At 44.5% G+C, this 19169-nt stretch overlaps 1 protein-coding gene across 5 annotated transcripts in view; it reads left to right on the forward strand.

Moving 5' to 3' along the window:
* Positions 1-19169, forward strand: part of PRDM10 (PR/SET domain 10) — a 77545-nt gene that overhangs the window by 38612 nt on the left and 19764 nt on the right. For all 5 annotated transcript variants that reach the window (XM_082201357.1, XM_082201355.1, XM_082201356.1 and 2 more), the window contains 6 exons: positions 544-747; positions 3361-3433; positions 4658-4775; positions 6165-6294; positions 7103-7327; positions 17687-18034. In XM_082201357.1, the coding sequence (XP_082057483.1) occupies positions 544-747; positions 3361-3433; positions 4658-4775; positions 6165-6294; positions 7103-7327; positions 17687-18034 (1098 nt within the window). The remainder of the gene's footprint in view (positions 1-543; positions 748-3360; positions 3434-4657; positions 4776-6164; positions 6295-7102; positions 7328-17686; positions 18035-19169) is intronic.

Here is a 19169-nt window from a genome sequence, read left to right on the forward strand (position 1 = left end):
TGTGCTAACTTGCCAAAATTGTGTATTTGTGTGTGGATAGACAGACAGATAGATAGATAGACAGACAGACAGATACACACAATATATGCACGTGTGCTCACACAAGCAGAGGCCCAGTGCACTTTAAAAAATGACTGTTTCGCAAGATGACTTCAAAAAGTTGAAAGCATAGATTGTGTTCCTGAATCAATCAGCTGAAATAAATGACTTGAGATAAAGTAATCTATACTAAGCCCACAGATGTAAATGGGTTCAGGTATACTCAGTCCTGCAGGTTAACACAACTTCACCTGTGAGATAATAACTCTTTGTAATGACTTCACCAACCTAGACTATGATGCAAGCTAACAAAAGCTGCTGACAAATCTGCCAGTCTTCAGCAGCTTCATGCTCTGTCTGCTCTGTAAACCTTTTTTCTTCTTCTAATTACCCGGATTCCTGATGCAAACTGTTTCTTCCATTGTGGACACAGCAGCCACATCTCACCGACCTCCTTTGTTTGTGTGTGTACGGTTATAGATAATATATTTTATCTTCCCTTAGGTGTCCCTTGACAAAGGTGACAGAAAAGACAGGGGTCTGCAGGAAGATCTCTGGTTTGAACTGTCTAGTGAGGCTCTTTGCAACTGGATGATGTTTGTGCGGCCAGCCCAGAATCACCTGGAGCAGAACCTGGTCGCCTACCAGTATGGACACCATATTTATTACACAACAATTAAGAACGTGGAGCCCAAACAGGAACTCAAGGTATGGCGCAACCTGCATTATATAGCTTCTTTTTGCTGAGTCAAACGGCACAGCTTCGCAACCTGCTAGAAGGGTTCCCTACTACTCAGCAGAGAGATAAAGCATTAGGGCTTGATTCATTCATTCATAATTCCCATGGTTCTTGTTCTGAGATGTCTACCCTATCTGTACAACCATGGCATTCCAGGGTATATGGGCGACATGTTCTATTGTCTGTATTGAATCACTATAGAATAATGAACCTACCAGAAATAACAGCCCATCTGATCACTTATGCTGGAAATGTGGGTCAAGAATTCTTGATCTTGCTTGGGTCTGTTGACTGTCGGTTCACTCCAACCACCTTGAATGTGTAAGCAAATTGGAGGTTGAGATGAGTCTGATATCATACACCTCCTGTATGCACTGAAGCATTTTGGTTTACTTTTCATTCTTTCTCCCTTTCCCCCTTTGTGGCACTTTCCCCTGCCCGCCCATGAATGGGATTGGCTTTTCTCAGCTAATGGGCACCATTTACTTCAATCAGCGTACCTCCGAGATTTTCAGTTTGGCCTGTGCGTGTGATAATCTGACTTTTCTGCTTGTGATTCCAATCACCACAAAGTTATTTTTATCCCATGCTTAAAACAAATCAAGTGGAACTTGGAACAGTTGGGAGAATAGCTTTTTATATTAAGCTTACAGCTTGAGATCTGGAGGGCAGTCAAAAGATGAGTGCCACCATCTGGGCTTTTCCTGATTCTTGCCTTCTCCACTTCCTTTTCTGCCTTGTGCCTTAATCCTGCAAGTCCTTGAAATGTGCAAGATCTTGACAGGACCGAGAAGGAATCTGTAGTGTGTGATCCAGCACCGGCTCTTGACTTACCCACTTCCTCCCTCCGTCCACAGAATACGAGCCAACTCCTAGGGGCTGAGGTCCCTTTGCCCCCAAATGAAATATTTGAGGGCCCTGTACCCCCCAAAAAGATATGGGCATTGCCATTCAAATATTGTACATGTGTCATGTCATGTGAACTATTATGTGGGGCAGGGTTTACTTGCCTCCCCCCCGCCCAATATTTTATTCAAGTTGGCACCCCTGGTCCATAGGATGGTGGAGATGATGCTGTGGACTACACACACACACACACACACACACACACACACACACCTCATTTGACTTGTCCATCTGGATGTGTTTCGGACATGCCTTTATCTTGTTTTGAACCCTATAATGCATTACGCAAGCGCAGCCGCTAGAATTACAGTTAGTGCTGTTTTATTGTTTTCAACTGTTTTTAATGGTTTTACTGGAGAACACATGAAAGATGTAATCCAAGACACAAAAGAGAGTCATGTATTCTCCCCCTTCCTCCTCACAGTATAACTTATGGCATTTTGGAATGTGCTTGCCCCTCCTGCCGTACTTTCACTATTGTGGCAATCAGTGAATGAGGATTTGTGATTAGAGTTGAACCACTCAGCCACACTGTCTGTGCAACAAGATGAAATAAATTGCTATAGTAACAGCCTCTTCAGAATATTCATGGCTCGGTACACTTAAAAGGCCTCTTGACACTTGTACAAAAAAAAAAAAAATCACTTTTGGAGCTACTAAAGACATGTGTACTTGAATTTATCTCTTTCTCTTTCATGTCAGTGTCACCCATGTATAAAATGAATAATAAAATGCTAGCTGATTCAAGTGAGAGCCAGTGTGGTGTAGTGGGTAGACTTTGTTTGTTACTAGAACTCCCTAAGATCCACTCACTGGAGCCTAGTACAAACAGCATATTTGGAATTATATAATCTTGAGCCTGTGGATTTTCTTTGAGTACCAGAATTGAACTTGCAGTCCTTCTGCACAAAAAAATTACTCTCGCTTACCCTCATCCCAGCTTTTCATTTTATTTCAGCTGTATAATTTGGGCAGCAGGGGTGGATGGAATCATTTTGTTGTTGTCATTGTTAAACAATTGGGAGTCTAAAATCTTTGCAGATCTACCAGTAGATCCTATTCCACTGTCTGCCCAGACGTGTTGTAGTGAATTGAGGTGGGACGCGGGTGGTGCTGTGGTCTAAACCACCGAGCCTCTTGGGCTTGTCAATTGGAAGGTTGGCGGTTCGAATCCCCACGAAGGAGTGAGCTCCCATTGCTCGGTCCCACCTCCTGCCAACCTAGCAGTTTGGAAGCATGCCAGCGCAAGTAGATAAATAGGTACCAATGTGGCTGGAAGGTAAACGGTGTTTCGTGTGCCAGAAGCGGTTTAGTCATGCTGGCCACATGACCCGGAAAGCTGTCTGTTGACAGACACCTGCTCCCTCGGCCTGTAAAGCGAGATGAGCACCACACTCCATAATCACCTTTGACTGGACTTAACTGTCCAGGGGTCCTTTACCTTAGTGAACTGAGTGTTAGACTTGGACCAAGATGACAAGACTTGGAGTCACTGCTCACCCAAGAAGCTTTCTTAGCAATGCTGAGAGGCCACTATCTCTCAAACAAGATGGCCTCTGTGTATGCTGCCCTCAGTTCCTTGGTGGAAGGGCAGGATATAGCTGCAATAGACAAGCAGTTAATTTTTTAGATTCTCCAGTGAAAATTCTAATTAATCCCATGTGAATTTGCTGCAGGTGTGGTATGCTGCTTCGTATGCTGAATTTGTCAATCAGAAAATCCATGATGTATCCGAAGAGGAAAGGAAAGGTATTTATCTCCTTTTTACTTTTCCAGTTGATTGTTTAAATCATAGGGTATATTGCAGCACTGAATTAGCACTAGCAGGTGGAATTTTGCATGCCTAGCTCCAGATAGACTCAAATTGGATCTAGGTTAAGGCTGCATTGCCAAATTTTGTTTGTTGTTAAATATGCTTCTACATAATTAGTGGTACACATTAAAAGAGGCTGCCTTTTATTGATGCACATGGTAATAGCTGCTGTTGGCAAACACGGTCTGCAATTGAAGTACCCCACAAAATCCCCCTTTTCGTTCCCATCACTATGATGGATGGTGCACAGACACTATCAGATTGAGTCCTTATGCAAAAAAGGAGCTTGAAAACAAATATAAGTTCTAGTCGCTTCGTGGAAAGATTGATAGAAACGAAACCTCAGAAATCTAGTCTGATCTACAGACTGAGCTCTTCCCTGTCTGTGATTCACTATGGTGCAGAATTTGCACTTACTTTAAAACAAAAATTCAAGCATCTAGTTCTCATGATTGAGATAGGTTTGAAAATGTGCTGATCCTGGGTTCAATCTATGCAGTTCATGTATATTTCAAGCAAGTTGTGCAGTAACCATATTCAATTGGCTGCTAGTATTTTCCAAAGCTGCAACAGACAGGAGCAAAGACCCTGCTTGATTTCCTAACATGCCTTCTTTCATTCCAGGCATGTCCTCCCACCCATTCCCATTCCTACTGTCCTTGGTAGTCTTATACATTTAATTCCTGTCCTCTCCTGGCCAAAAATCCCATGTTATGCAAAAAAAAACCCAAACCACCATTGAATTCAGAGTAAAATATTCAAACTGCGTGAGTTTATGCAAAATAAATGTTGTAGGAGTGAATAATTTATTTGGAGTGCAGAATTTAAGTTACAGTAACAGCCAGAAAGGCTTTTTCCAGTAGGTAAACTACAGAGCAGCTGAGCACTTCTGTAAGGTGTAAGAACAAGAGGGAATGTAGATGTAGTATTCCCTGTCGTCTTATAATCTTCTCTGTCCTTCTGTGTTCCTAACCCATGCTTAGAAGGGAATAAAATACAGACTATGAGCAAAAGGTGTGTAGAACATATTCCTTAGTCATTCTGATCTCTGTGGCCCCCTGAAAGTACAGAGGATGGAGGGGGGAGTCTTTGGTAGAAATCTGAAAAGCTTGGTGGCATCTAAAGTTTTCCTTATCGATTGGTCTAACTTGAAAATGCAGTTCTCCGAGAGCAAGAAAAAAACTGGCCGTGTTATGAGTGCAACCGACGGTTCATGAGCTCAGAGCAGCTCCAGCAGCACCTGAACTCCCATGATGAAAAGCTGGATTTCTTCAGCAGGTATTTATAAGTGTGCAGAAGCTCAGCTTTTCAAAGCTGAGTTGTTCCCTGCAGGTTCTTGTTTGAAAGCACAGAGAGAGAGAGAGAGAGAGAGAGAGAGAGAGAGTGCCACAATCTCCTGAACTCAAAGGTGAGAGCCCCTTTCTCCAGTAATGGGCTGGATTGCTCTTGTGCCATGTAGAAGTGAGCGGGGCACATTTATGTATTGCAGAAGTTCAAAAGGTCAGGACCATAACCAGTTAACTAAACGGCAGAATGGCCTCTAATGTCCACATGGAGTGTGTTTCAGGCTGTTGCCCTCCTTGACTGCAGGAGGGCTATTGTATTTGTTTCCTTCTTTCAGGCCTCTCCCCTTTGCCCAAGGTCCATTTGGGACTGGGAGGCTAGTATGTTGCTGCTCACCTCTGGAATCTCCCATGCTGCATAGCGGATCAGGGATCATTCTAGGGTTTCATAAGTTGACCCAAGTCCCGAACGATCGAAACCCGGAAGTGAGTGTTCTGGCTTTCAAACGTTCTTTTGGAAGCCGAATGTCCAATGGGCCTTCTGCGGCTTCCGATTGACTGCAGGAGCTTCCTGCAGCCAATCAGAAGCCGCGCTTTGGTTTTCGAACATTTTGGAAGTCGAATGGACTTCCGGAACGGATTCCGTTCGACTTTCGAGGTATGACTGTATAGCCTCCAGTTGCCTCCAGTGCTGGTCATATTCAGAGTAGCCCCCTTGAAATAAATGAACATGCCTAAGTTAGGCACATTAATTCCAGTGGGACTACTCTGAGTAAAGCCAAATTGGATACAACCCTTTGATGGAATGGAAGAATGGGGCAATTTCAGGAGATATTTGGGCCACATTAAATGAGGATGTGACCCTGGGGCTGCAGGTTGCTCACCCATGATCTAAACTAATACAGTGGTACCTCGGGTTACATACTTAATTTGTTCTGGAGGTCCGTTCTTAACCTGAAACTGTTCTTAACCTGAAGCACCACTTTAGCTAATGGGGCCTCCTGCTGCCGCTGCGCCGCCACTGCACAATTTCTGTTCTCATCCTGAAACAAAGTTCTTAACCCGAGGTAATAATTCTGGGTTAGCGGAGTCTGTAACCTGAAGCGTATGTAACCTGAAGCGTATGTAACCCGAGGTACCACTGTATGTTCCTGTTTACAACAATGATCTGGACTATGTTCCAGGGGAAGCATATCCCTGGATACCAGATGCTGAGGGCAAACAAGAGGGGAGGGTTATTGCCTTTGCGGCCTACTACCTGGAACCCTCTGGCTGTTCATTTCTGGAAGCCCCATTGTACAGCCTGTTCCCATTGACTGGACCCATGAGACTCAGGAATACAGATCGCTCCCCTCTCTAACTCAGTTTCCTATATATTTTGCAGAGCAAGAGGCAGAGGTCGTGGACGAGGAAAACGAAGATTTGGACCAGGCAGGCGACCGGGTCGCCCTCCTAAATTTATGCGCTTAGAAGTAACCAGTGAAAATGGAGGAAAATGTGCAGAAGGGACACAGGTATCATTTGGTAGGATCAGGCAAAGGAGTTTCCAATGAAATTGGGAGCATGAGCTTGCTTAACTGCTTTCCTGATCATTCCCCCAATCCATATAAAGTTGACTCAGAACTAGCCTGGGAAGGGGTATCTCAGTAGCCTCTGTCATCAATGAATTTCCAGTGCTGAACACATACAAGGGATGTTGAAGTTGCACCAGAAATATCCTCAGCAGCATCTGCCCATCGGCAATTCTGTGCTGCAAAAAATTAGCAGAACAAGGAGGATTATCTTGAATTGTCACGCAGTATACAAATTTATTAGGAATGCGGGTGGCGCTGTGGGTTAAACCACAGAGCCTAGGACTTGTCGATTAGAAGGTTGGTGGTTCGAATCCCCGCAACAGGGTGAGTTCCCGTTCCTCAGTCCCTGCTCCTGCCAACCTAGCAGTTCGAAAGCACATCAAAGTGCAAGTAGATAAATAGGTACCGTTCCGGCGGGAAGGTAAACAGCGTTTCTGTGCGCTGCTCTGATCGCCAGAAGCAGCTTAGTCATGCTGGTCACATGACCCGGAAGCTGTACGCTGGCTCCCTCGGCCAATAAAGCGAGATGAGCGCTGCAACCCCAGAGTCGGCCACGACTAGACCTAATGGTCAGGGGTCCCTTTACCTTTATACAAATTTAATAAATAAATAAAAAAAACCATGCCCCTTCTTTTTCTAGTATGAAATGGACCTAGTTCTGCAAAACCAGCATAACGTAACCGTCATTGCTATATCGTAATACGGCGGGCAGCGGTATGACCACCATCCATTTGATTTGCAATTTCAGGACTTGCTGCATTTCTCCAGCAAGGGGCAGTTTGATGAGGCTGGGCAAGCCACGCTGAACGGACTGGACCAACAGGAACAAACACCGGTGCCACAAGAGACACCATCATCCTTGGATCAGCAGCCTGAGAGTCACCCTTTACAGCTCCAGCCGCATGAACAGACTGTGGTGGCTACCCAGAGCACAATGACAGCAGACGACATGCGGAGAGCTAAGCGTATCCGGGTAAGCGAAGAACTCAGCAGCTGGCTTGGGCTATGTGTGCTCCCTGCGTGTCTGTGGGTTTACTGTTAAGGTCATCACCATTTTTACTGGCTCTGTTCGAACCCCTTTAGACAGCAGACTGATATGCAGAAGTTAAGCAGGCAACGTCCCCTCCACCCCACCCCATAATTATATTTCCAGGCTTAAAAGGTTTTGTCTCCTTAATTAATGCATGTCAGGCTAATCTCTTAAAGAAAGGGTTGCCAATGTGCTGTGCTCCAGATGTTGCTGGACTTCAGCTCTAATCATCTGTGCTGATGATTTATTTATTTAGAGCATTTGTACACCACTCTTCAGCCAAAAAAGTTTCCCAGAACGGCATACATACAGTCTGTTAAAACCAGACAGTCCCTTCCCGCAGGCTTGCAATCTAATAAACACCATGGCCATTCTGGCTGGGGCTGATGGGAGTTGTAGTCTGACAACATCTGTAGGGCACCATATTGACTACCCCTGCTCTAAAGGCTCAGAAGCAGGACTAGTCGATGCCCCGAGAACCTCAGATTTCATGTTGTGAAACAAAGAGCTTTAGCAACTTTTGGGCACAGACTCAGACACCAGAAGGTAGAAGTTGATAGGCCTAGCAGTCAGTGGCTGGAGTTTTAGTGCCCCAGATAACTTCCATAGCCATCTATGTTGGTTTATTTACCATACCTTTCCTCCCTATTCCTGTCATTATTTGCCTTCTCTTGCTCTCCTGCTTCAAAAAGAAATTGTATGAAAATCTGTGTCTTCTAAACAGTAACCTTTGCCGGATAAGACATACATATTTAATATTCATACTTAATTTATATGGGGTATAGAATTAGTGTCCTTTGTTCAAAACTGGGGAAGGGTGGTTTGCTGTAAAGTATGCACAGCCCCTCATTAGCCATTTTCCACTCGAGGTTTGATTTGCCTCTCAGTTACTGCTGACCTTTTACCCGAAATTGGTGTCAGCTTCTAAACTTCCTACACCCGACATTTCAGGCAGAGAACATCTCATCGCTCATAAAAAGAAGACAGACTTCGCGCTAAGAGATGGTTGCCTCTTTGCGGATGCTTGATTTGCCTGCTGGTTACTGCTGACCTTTTTACCTTAAATTGGTGTCAATCTCTAAACTTCTTGCGTGACATTTCAGGCTGAGCACATCCCACTGCCGCTGCAAAGACAAACTTCACACAAATTGCTCGGTGCCTCTCATGATGCTAGGAGGAACTGGGCAGCAATTGAAGTTGATTAGATTCATGATGCTCAGCTAGTCCTTCCTGGGAATCTAGTGCATCCAGTCTGGCAGCCAGGCATATTCCAATCTGCCGCATGAAGTGGGGTGGACTAGCGGGCTGCTCGCAGCACCATCTGTGTGTATGTCGCTGTGCTCTTGCTGTTGGAAGACATTGGCAAAGAGGCACCATGACCTTGGCCCATATCCATTTTTCCTTCGAAGGCAAAGATTTCGTTTAATGATAAAGTTCTTTTGCAGGGGGCTGCAGACCTTTGCGATATTAAAGCCTGCATTGAGAACTCTGTATACCAAAAACAAATACTCTGAGACCATGCTTTCTGGCAGCTGTGTGCTACTCTTCTGTCAAGTTTAAGAGGGAAATTATTCAGACAAGTAATCCTCCAAACTGTTCAGTTGGAAGATAAGTTTGTGTAGCTTAAATACTTCTTTCCCCATCCTTCTTTCTGTGAGTAAGATTTTGGTTGCAAAAAGAAACAGCTGCAAACAGGTTGAGCTTTCATTTGCTTGTAGCTTCAGAGGGCTGGCTTTCTTTCTTTTTCAAAAAGTGTGTGGATGCCTTAAAGAAAGAGAGATTGAGCAAGATCTAAGTTAATTGCACCGGGGTAAATTCAACACCATCAAAGAACTTGCTCCACATGCAAGATGGCATGTTAAGAGTACACCTTGGCAATGCTTCCTTATTGGCCAAAGAACATTCACCTCCCTCAATACAGAAATAGCAATGCATATCAAATAGGTTTTTAAAATATAAATTGTTTTACATGTAGCTTTCTCGCATACAAAAGTGTATTTTTAAAAATCACTCGCTTTTTTTGTATAGTGAGTTTATCAACTGTTTATCAACATTCCCTGAAAATCTTTTGACTTCACCTTCAAATGCATTGGGTTAGAATCTCTAATGGAATGTTGTGAGAGGTATCTGAGTATTCAAGGCCGGGTGTCGTTTTTAAATGCATCATTTATGTGAAAACATTTTGGAGGACTACGTTATATAGGCATCTGTAGTCTGCTTGTGTATTTCACATTGCAGCATGATTACACTTTGCTGTATGCAGTTTCCATCTTCCGCTGTGTTAGCTGAGGCTCATTTGCTTGAGCTTCTCTGCTAAGTTTTTCCCTTGGCAGTTTTGGCATGCCACATCTCGCTGTCTTCTTGCTGAATCTTGGCCATGCTTCCTCGTCATTCATGTTAGAAGATTCAGGGCAGACAAAAGAAAGCATTATCCACGCAGTGCATAGTCTAAACTATGGAATTTGCTTCCACAAGATGTTGTGATGGGTACCAACTTGGATGGTGTTATAAGAGGATTAGTCAAATTCGTGGAGGAGAAGGCGAGCAAGGTCCACCAACCCTGACGGACAAATTCTTCCTCCATTGTATGTATGCTTCTGAATACCTTTTGCTGGAAACTTCAGGAGGGGAGAGTGCTGCTGTACCCTGCCAAGGCTCTTCGGGCTGAAATTACAGAGATACCTTTGGGACACAGCAGAGGCACAGGACAACAGCAGCAGCCACCTGCTCCTTAGTTCTGAAAGGCCCCATCCTAGGAAAACACTTCTCTTGGGCCCCTACGGGGTTGCATTCTGCTAACCTTTACCTAGAGTAGACCCAGCGCAGTCTTTAGCATATGTGCCACCTGGGTGCAAAGATCCGCCCAGCGCCCCCAAATTTAGTTTTGCCCCCAAATTAACTTTTATTATGCTTATGTCAGACACCACGCTTACGCCTCATCTCTTGTTTACGAGTCAAGCGCCGCCGTTGTGAATGACAAGCACGGCTGCTAGCGTGGCATGTCTTTGGTAAATGAGCGCACAAAGTTGAAAGTCCTTTAGTGAAACAGTAGGTGTACATTTCGGTAATATCTAGGTATGTATGCATTTCCCCCCCCTAGCTTGATCAAAATTATTTATTATTTCATAACAGGTAGATAGTTAAGAGCTTAGGCGGCTTCAGAGGTGGGCGTCTGGCGCCCCCCAGAATTTGGCACCCGGGTGCCCCGCACCCCTTGCACCCCCGGGTAAAGATGTCCCTGAGTAGACCCGCTGAAATGAATGACCATGACTAACTTCAGTGCGTCTGCTCTGAGTAAAAGTTTGTTGAATACAACCTTTAGTGTCTTGATTCTAGAATATCAGGCTACAAAAGCCCTTTTGTAATGGTTCCCTGCATAAGCTTCTTTTGCAGTCTGATTTGTAACAGATATTTCTCCAATCTCCCCCCCCCCCAGTGCTTTCTGCTCGGAAGTGCAGATCTGTTTGCTTGGTGTGTTTTTTTTACTCCCTCCGCCCTGCATAACTTCATAAAACTGCCTACCATGTCACTTCCTGTTAGCTTCCAGTGGATTTGCCTTTCCCATTTTTCCTCCTGCTATTAGGTAACAGATTTCATCACTCATTTTGTGGCTTGTATCATAGAAAACTAGGATGTTGGGCTAGAGCCCTTCTCCCTGACATTATGGTTTTCTGTTTGCAGGAAAGGTATGTTGTTATTTTTTCACACATGGAAGCATTCAAATATGTGCTTCCCCACATACGGCCTTAAATATGTGCCCTTGGGGAGGGTAGGCTGCATCACCTTATGTTTCCAAGTGTGTAAGAGCTTTTTCTCCAATTATTAGGTTTCTGAGGCAAATAATGTGCTGCCAGATTCTTTCCCAGAACAGCTATTTATAGCAGTATAGCTTTATACCCTTTCTCATATCCACCTGCTCAACAACCCTTTGAAGTAGGTTGCTTATTATTCCCCTTTCCATTCAGGAGATAAAAGCTGAGGGGGGTAGTGACTGGCTTAAAGACACACGGGACTGGTTTACACAAGTTTATGTCTACGAATGAGCTTCCTGACTATTCTGGATATGCATTTCGATGGGGGGGTTTTGAGCAAGCAAACTGAGCAATCACAGATACAGCTGGCAGCAATTCCTGCAATTGCAGTAGCAGAAAAAAAATGCTGCTGGGATTCCAAGAACCTGCCATATATAGTTGTGATTGCTGTATTCAACATTTTTCCATGCAAGCAAGTGGCTGTGGAACATTAGGATTATTTGTAATTAGGGGGGAAAGCCATATTTGACTTGGGTACCATCTGTACTACACACTACACATTTAAAGCACTTTTGAACCAGTTTAAACTAATGGTTTCCCCCAAGGAATTCTGGGAATGGTTGTTTGTTAAGGGTGTTGAGAGTTGCTGGGAGCAACCTATTTCCCTCATGGAACTATCGTTCCCAGAGTTCCCTTGGAAGAGGAATTGTTCATTTAACCCAGTAATGGCCATACTCGGCCCTCCAGCTGTTTTGGGACTACAATTCCCATCATCCCTGACCACTGGTCCTGCTAGCTAGGGATCTTGGGAGTTGTCGTCCCAAAACAGATGGCGGGCCAAGTTCGACCATCACTGGTTTAACCAGCCTGGAAATTGTAGCCTTGGGAGGGAAGCAGGGGTCTCCTAATGACTCTCAACACACTTAACAAACTACAGTTCCCAGGATTCTTTGGGGAAAGACACAGCTGCTGAAAGCAGCATCACAGGGCTTAAATGCATAGTGCAGATGGGACCGCAAGCTCATAGACTCCCTTGTGTATGGCTTGGGTGCTTCTATAGGTAACCCAAAGGGAGTCTAAATTCTCCTTCTGACCATATCCCCTTGGGCATCATCAATTGCTACTCTGGACAGTGCTCTAACCATTGAGAGCAGTGCGAGGAGACAGATGTGTAAGAATGAGAGGGGGGAAACCAGTTTCCAGGTAGCCCTTTGGATTGCAGCTATAGTACGCTGTGCAACAGCTGTCCCTCATACAGTGGTTAAGTACTTAATTCGTTCTGGAGGTCCGTACTTAGCCTGAAACTATTCTTAACCTGAAGCACCACTTTAGCTAATGGGGCCTCCTGCTGCCGCCGCGCCGCCGGAGCACAATTTCTGTTCTCATCCTGAAGCAAAGTTCTTAACCTGAAGCACTATTTCAGGGTTAGCGGAGTCTGTAACCTGAAGTGTATGTAACCTGAAGCGTATGTAACCCGAGGTACCACTGTATAGCAGCAGAGGTAAATACCCTCTTTCTTTCTGCAGCCAGAACTGAAGGAGCCTAAACTGATTTCAGCAAACATTTCTGACCATGGGGAATGTTGCAGTGCCCTGCGCTGCCCTGCACCTTCTTTAAGAGGCTGAGTAGGACACCTGAAGGAGAGGCCCTGGCAGGTGTTTCTCAAGCCCCAGCTCTACGCACCTGACAGGCACTTTCCAATTCCAAGCAGAGCTTCTGTCCATGTGGCATTAAACTTTCCTTCACCACAGTTCAGTTGCACTGCTAACTTGGGAATGTGAAAGTGTTTCCACAAGCCTGACGTGTGGGGATGTGCGGCGCATGCTAATAACTTACATGGTTAAATACAGTTGCTTCCTCTGTCTCACCCTGCAATTCCCCACCCCCCTCCTTGTTGGTATGGATCAGAATTAATATTTAATGTCTGAGAAGTAGAGTGGAAAACAGACAATGGTTAATAATAGAAGAGAAATTGCAGCCAGAGAGTGCAAATTTTCTTGGCTGTTTTCTCCCACTCGGTGGGGGTATACGGAGTCCTGCTGCCTTTTCAATCTTTTGCTGGGCTGGTGTCTTGTAATTGGAGACTGCATGTACAAAAACATAGAAATGTCTCCCACCCCAGCTACCTGCCAACATCAGAATTCCTCTTTAATTACTGAAGCACGCAGGACACTTGGAAGCAAGGCTGCAAAGCCAGCTGTGAACTGTTCCCACTGAAGCCAAAGCAGAGATTAAGAGAGATGACTCTGTTGCAATGGGTTAATCTAGAAGGACATAAGTGTGTGTTGGATATTTTTTTTTAGTGCTATTTAACATGAATGTAAGTAGACACTAAGAGTGAAGGTACACATAGCATTTGAAGAGCAACAGAGGTGGTGTGATAGCGTCTTCACTGCCCTTCAAACACACATGCTTTATTATTATTTTTTGTCCTAGGCTGAGCTGTGAAGAAATAATGAAGTGGTTCTACATGTTTTGGGTATAGGCAAGGTTGAGGGACGCGGGTGGCGCTGTGGGTTAAACCACAGAGCCTAGGACTTGCCGATCAGAAGGTCAGCGGTTCGAATCCCCGCAATGGGGTGAGCTCCCGTTGTTCGGTCCCTGCTCCTACCAACCTAGCAGTGCGAAAGCACTTCAAAGTGCAAGTAGATAAATAGGTACCGCTCCGGCAGGAAGGTAAACGGTGTTTCTGTGCGCTGCTCTGGTTTGCCAGAAGCGGCTTAGTCATGCTGGCCACATGACCTGGAAGCTGTACACCGGCTCCTTTGGACAATAAAGCGAGATGAGCGCCGTAACCCCAGAGTCGGTCAAGACTGGACCTAATGGTCAGGGGTCCCTTTACCTTTACCTTTTAAGGTTGAATCAAGTGAAAGTCATTTCCTTTGTTTTAGGGAAACAGGTGCTAATTGTGGTGGGTGCCTATTGGTTTGCACCCATGACATCACAAATACCCTTCTCTCCCTTTCACTTCCTGCATCTCAGAAAAGTCAACCATTCTTGAAATTATTCTGATAATCTTTGGAATGCAAAAGACAGACACATGTGCCTCTCAATTAAACAAACAAAAAACTTGCAAGGTTGTGTGCTTGCCCACACAGAATTGCCCTGTGGTATAGAAAGTGACTTGTTTTCTTCTTCCATCTAAAAAAAAAATCCCCACCAACCTTTTGCAGTGGATGGAGTGCATTTCTGTTTTCCACCATGTAGCAAACATCTGAATATTATTTTATTAAAAGAGCACTGAGGCTTTTATTGCAGCAACAAAGCTAACACCTTAGCAGCAAGGTTCCAATTTACCTTTTGGTTGGTTGTTTCAGTTTTGAGACTGAATAGGAGCCATGGTAACCGAAAGACTTTAGAAGAATTAACGTTGAGTTTGATCAAACTGCGGGAGGCAGTGGAGGACAGAAGTGCCTGGCGTGCTCTGGTCCATGGGGTCACGAAGAGTCGGACACGACTAAACGACTAAACAACAAAATCCTAACGTTACATCTATCTTTACTGAAGAGTGCATAATTAAGATCTTGCACTAGCAGAAAACAAGGTGCATTTCTCCCCAGTGTGGATTAATGGTTAAGTCCAAATCTGCAGTGTTGTTTGTGAGCATAGATAAAGGAGAGGTTAGTTGTTCTAGATTAACTCATTTGTGATGTGAAATCATGCATGTAACCCTCAAAATTACACACAGGGTGGGAAGAAGACTATTGTGGCTCAGTTCAATCTATATCCCATTAAGTTCATGCAAAAATTCCCCTTGAGTTTAGTGACTCTAAATCAACCCTGAATATTATACTGGAGGCATTAATTTTACCTGTTGCCCTTTTTTAATTGATTCCAGGCTTCGTACAGTAAAATGTCCCTTTATTGCTATAATGAACCTGCATACAGATTAAGTATAGCATGTATTTGTAATTGTATTTAAAGAGAAACAAAAGGGACAACATGGCTCCAAGAAAGGAGAAAGCTACAGACAAAAAACTCCATAATTACTTAAATGAGTTTTTGTCACATGTATTAATGACAGCCAATTATCGTTAGTTTCTCTACTACTAAACACATTTTGTTCTCTGTGACTAAGTTTGATTAGCCTGTGTTTTCCCAAGTCTGAATAAGTAATGTTTTGTTTGTGGTTAATATTTTGCCTCACACTATCATTGTTAAGATTCATTTGGTTTCCAGAGATCATGAGTCATACTTAAAAGAAAATGATGGGTTCTCTAATGTACGTCTAATTAACAGAATGAAAACTGAATTTTTCTTTTTGCTCAGCTATACAAAACATTGAGAAGGAAAGAAGCAGTCCCAGAGCATTCAAGTTAGCATCTAAGGAGCTGCAGCTCTAGTGCCTAATCTATTGGATGCCTCAGATTTTGAATAATCTGTGAGACCAGTGCTTTCCCCCCTAGAAAAATAGGTACCAGTACTCACCATTAAGTTGTTACAATAAGTGCCACACTTTTTAGCAACAAAAAAAGAGGTTCCGGTACTGCGTATCCTTGATTACCCCCGGGGGGGGGGAAGCACTGTGGCATGCATTTAATTCTCAACAGAATCCTTTGTTAGATTCAGCTGGAGTCCTGTGAAACCTTCGTAACAGTTAGCTGAAGCATTGTTTTCATTGCCTGGCAAAAAGGATGAGTAACTTGCTTGCCTCTTGCAATTCTTGGACCAGAAGCTGTCAAGCTTGGGGTGGGGTGGCTTTGGGCCTCCAGATATCGTTGTCCTACAACTCCTACCAGCCGTGATCACTAGGACCCTTGTACTTAACGGGACTGCCTCTTCTGGTATGTCCCGCAGAGGACCCTAAGGTCCATGAATAATAATAGCTGAAAGGTCCCGGGCCCTAAGGAAGCCAGTCTATCATCCACCAGGGCCAGGGCTTTTTCAGTGTCGGCTCCAACCTGGTGGAATGCTCTGTGTCACGAGACTAGGGCCCTGTAGGACTTGATTTCCTTCCGCAGGGCCTCTAAGACAGAGCTATTCTGCCTGGCTTTCAATTTGAATTAGCCTAATCCTCTATTAGGGATGCGGGTGGCACTGTGGGTTAAACCACAGAGCCTAGGACTTGTCTATCAGAAGGTCAGCAGTTTGAATCCCCGTGACGGGGTGAGCTCCCGTTGCTCGGTCCCTGCTCCTGCCAACCTAGCAGTTTGAAAGCATGTCAAAGTGAAAGTAGACCAATAGGTACCGCTCCGACGGGAAGGTAAACAGCGTTTCTGTGCACTTCTCTGGTTCACCAGAAGCAGCTTAGTCATGCTGGCTACATGACCCGGAAGCTGTACGCCGGATCCCTCGGCCAATAAAGCGAGATGAGTGCCACAACCCTAGAGTCGGCCACGACTGGACCTAATGGTCAGGGGTCCCTTTACCTTTACCTTTAATCCTCTATTCCCTTTCCTCTTCTATGAAGAAACCCTTTCTGGGACCCCGTGTTTAAATTCTTCCCTGGTCTCCTTGCTGGCCCTAGTAGGACCAGCTTGGCCTGTTACCCCTGGTGATCATTTGATGTCTACTGACTGCCCCCCCCCCCAAAAGACTCCTGGATTTTTGAATTTTATTGATATTGGTGCTGCATTTTATGTTGTATTTTATGCTGTTTTTAAGTCGCATTTTAATCAGTGCTTTATATTTGCTGCTAGCCGTCCTGAGCCCGGTTTTTATTTTTATTATTTTATTATTAGCCATGTGGACGAGGGCTGATGGAACTCAGAAGTATCAGAAGAGCCACAGTTTCCCCATCTGTGTGCTAGGCCAACTTGTGGTGGTTGGAGAGCCTCACCCCTCCTGTTAATCTGTAGTTAAGGAGACTATAGCTCAAGTGGTAGCAATGCTCATAGAAGGTCACAGATTCAGTCCCTGGCAGCTCTCAGGGAATAGGAGTCACCATGCATTTGCTGAGAATTACTGCCAGTTGTTTTTCTGCCATGGAAGGATTTCTTCCATAATGCAATGGGCCCGGAATAAATTGCATTTCAAACACCTGGGGGGTTCCCTTTCTTTCTTTTGATTGAGATCCCCGAGTGTCACTGTCAGTCAGAGCAGAAGCTATTGGGCTAGATGGACAAATTAATCTGACCTGGCATAAAGTGTTCCTCTGATGTGATGTCTTCACGCATCTGGGGTTTCCCTTACCCAGTTTCACATTCTTGCTTGCAAGCAGGGGGTTTGCTAGGTGAGGAGGAAACGCTTAACATGATGATGTCATGTGTTTCCGACAGAAATAGGAGGGGGAACCTGACACAGGAGAGTCGCTTTGGGCAGCAACCCAGTGATCTATGTGTGGTGCCACAAACTGCTAGATCAGGACAAGAATCTGTCAAAATGTGTCTTGGTGCAAATGATGGGAAGTCATAATTCAAGCACTAAAGCCCTGTGTCTTCCTAGGCTCTGCTGCCGACTTACCGTTGTGTCCTTAGGCAAATCCATTTACCTCTCTTTCTGTTTCTCCGTGTGCAGACTGCAGATAGGTCCTAGGTGCTTTTTATGGAAACACAGCTAGCTAGAATCTTAGCTCGTTGACACGGCTTGTTTTTTTAATGTATCTTTTCAGAACGCAGCTCTCCAGCACTTGTTCATCCGAAAGTCATTCCGTCCCTTCAAATGCTTGCACTGTGGGAAGGCGTTCCGTGATAAGGAAAAGTTAGATCAGCACTTACGGTTCCACGGGCGGGAAGGAAATTGTCCTCTGACCTGTGACATCTGCAACAAAGGCTTCATTAATACCAGTGCCCTGGAGAGTCACATGAAGTTCCACTTGGACCAGAAGACCTATTCTTGCATTTTCTGCCCCGAGTCCTTTGACCGCTTGGATCTGTTGAAAGATCACGTGGCGATCCATGTTAACGATGGTTGTTTCACCTGCCCTACCTGCAAAAAGCGCTTTCCAGATTTTATCCAGGTGAGTAGTAGGTGAATCAAAAGCACTGACTTCTAAAGCTTTTGCCAGCTTTGTTCTTAGCTGAGCCTCTTTGCTGTTTTGTTTTCTCACAACTGAGAGTTCGTAGGGAGTCCCAAGCTGCAAGATTAATTGAGACCTTTCCTTTGCACAGTAATTTCTGTGTAGGAAAAAATGTGCACACAGTCATTTATGAAATGCATTTTGAGAGTTTACTCTGCTTTCAGTGCTAGGGTTTGACAGCTTGACTTACTAATTAAAACAATGGCTAGAAACCAGTTACAACATTTTAACTGATTAATCATCTGCCTTCATAGCAATTAATTGAATAATAAATTGAATGCATTTAGGAATATTTACAAAAATGCGAAAACACAATTTAACAGACAGAAGCTATTCTTTGTTACTGGAAAGGAAGTCTTTAATTCCTGTACTGCAGGGAGTTGGACTGGATGGCCGTTGGGCTCCCTTCCACCTCTGCAGTTCTCTGATTCTGATACTTTTATTTTATTCTTCATTACAGTAGCACTTTAGAAACAAAATAGCTTCAAAAACAGACAAACTGTGCCCTACACTCCACCTTGCAAATTAAAATTTGATCCTGGAGAGAGTGACCCGCCCAAGGTCCTGCAGTGAGCTTCGTGGCCAAGGGGGGTTTCGAACCCTGGTCTTCCAGGTCCATAGTCTGACACTCTAACCATTACACCATGCTGGTTGTCATAAGTAGACAAAGGTTTAAGACATATTCCAAGACGGGTCTGGCTTCAGCTGTGTTGAAGGCTGAGCCTTCAGCTCCTGTCGCCGTGCCATCATTGAAGGAAGAGGGTTCCTCTTTGGAGGCCCACTGATCCAAGGACCAGGAATCTGCTCCCCACCCAATTGGTGGCTAGTCTAAGCCAGCTTCCCCCACAACGAGGCAACCACTTCTTTGGTATTGAAGCTAGAGAGAGCCTTGGATTCAAAACAGCCAGCATCTTCAGACTCTTTTGGCCTAAGAAACTGATTAACGATCAGCTAATTTTCAAGACATGCCTACACATCCTCCACATGTTACTGGTTTGCTGTGGGAATGTTTATGGTGCTACAGCGCTATAAATATATGATCCGAGCCGCTACATTTCTTGTTTCTGTTTTGGAA

This window comes from Podarcis vaucheri, assembly GCF_965113315.1.
Source record: "Podarcis vaucheri genome assembly, chromosome: 15".
NCBI classification, from domain to species: domain Eukaryota; kingdom Metazoa; phylum Chordata; class Lepidosauria; order Squamata; family Lacertidae; genus Podarcis; species Podarcis vaucheri.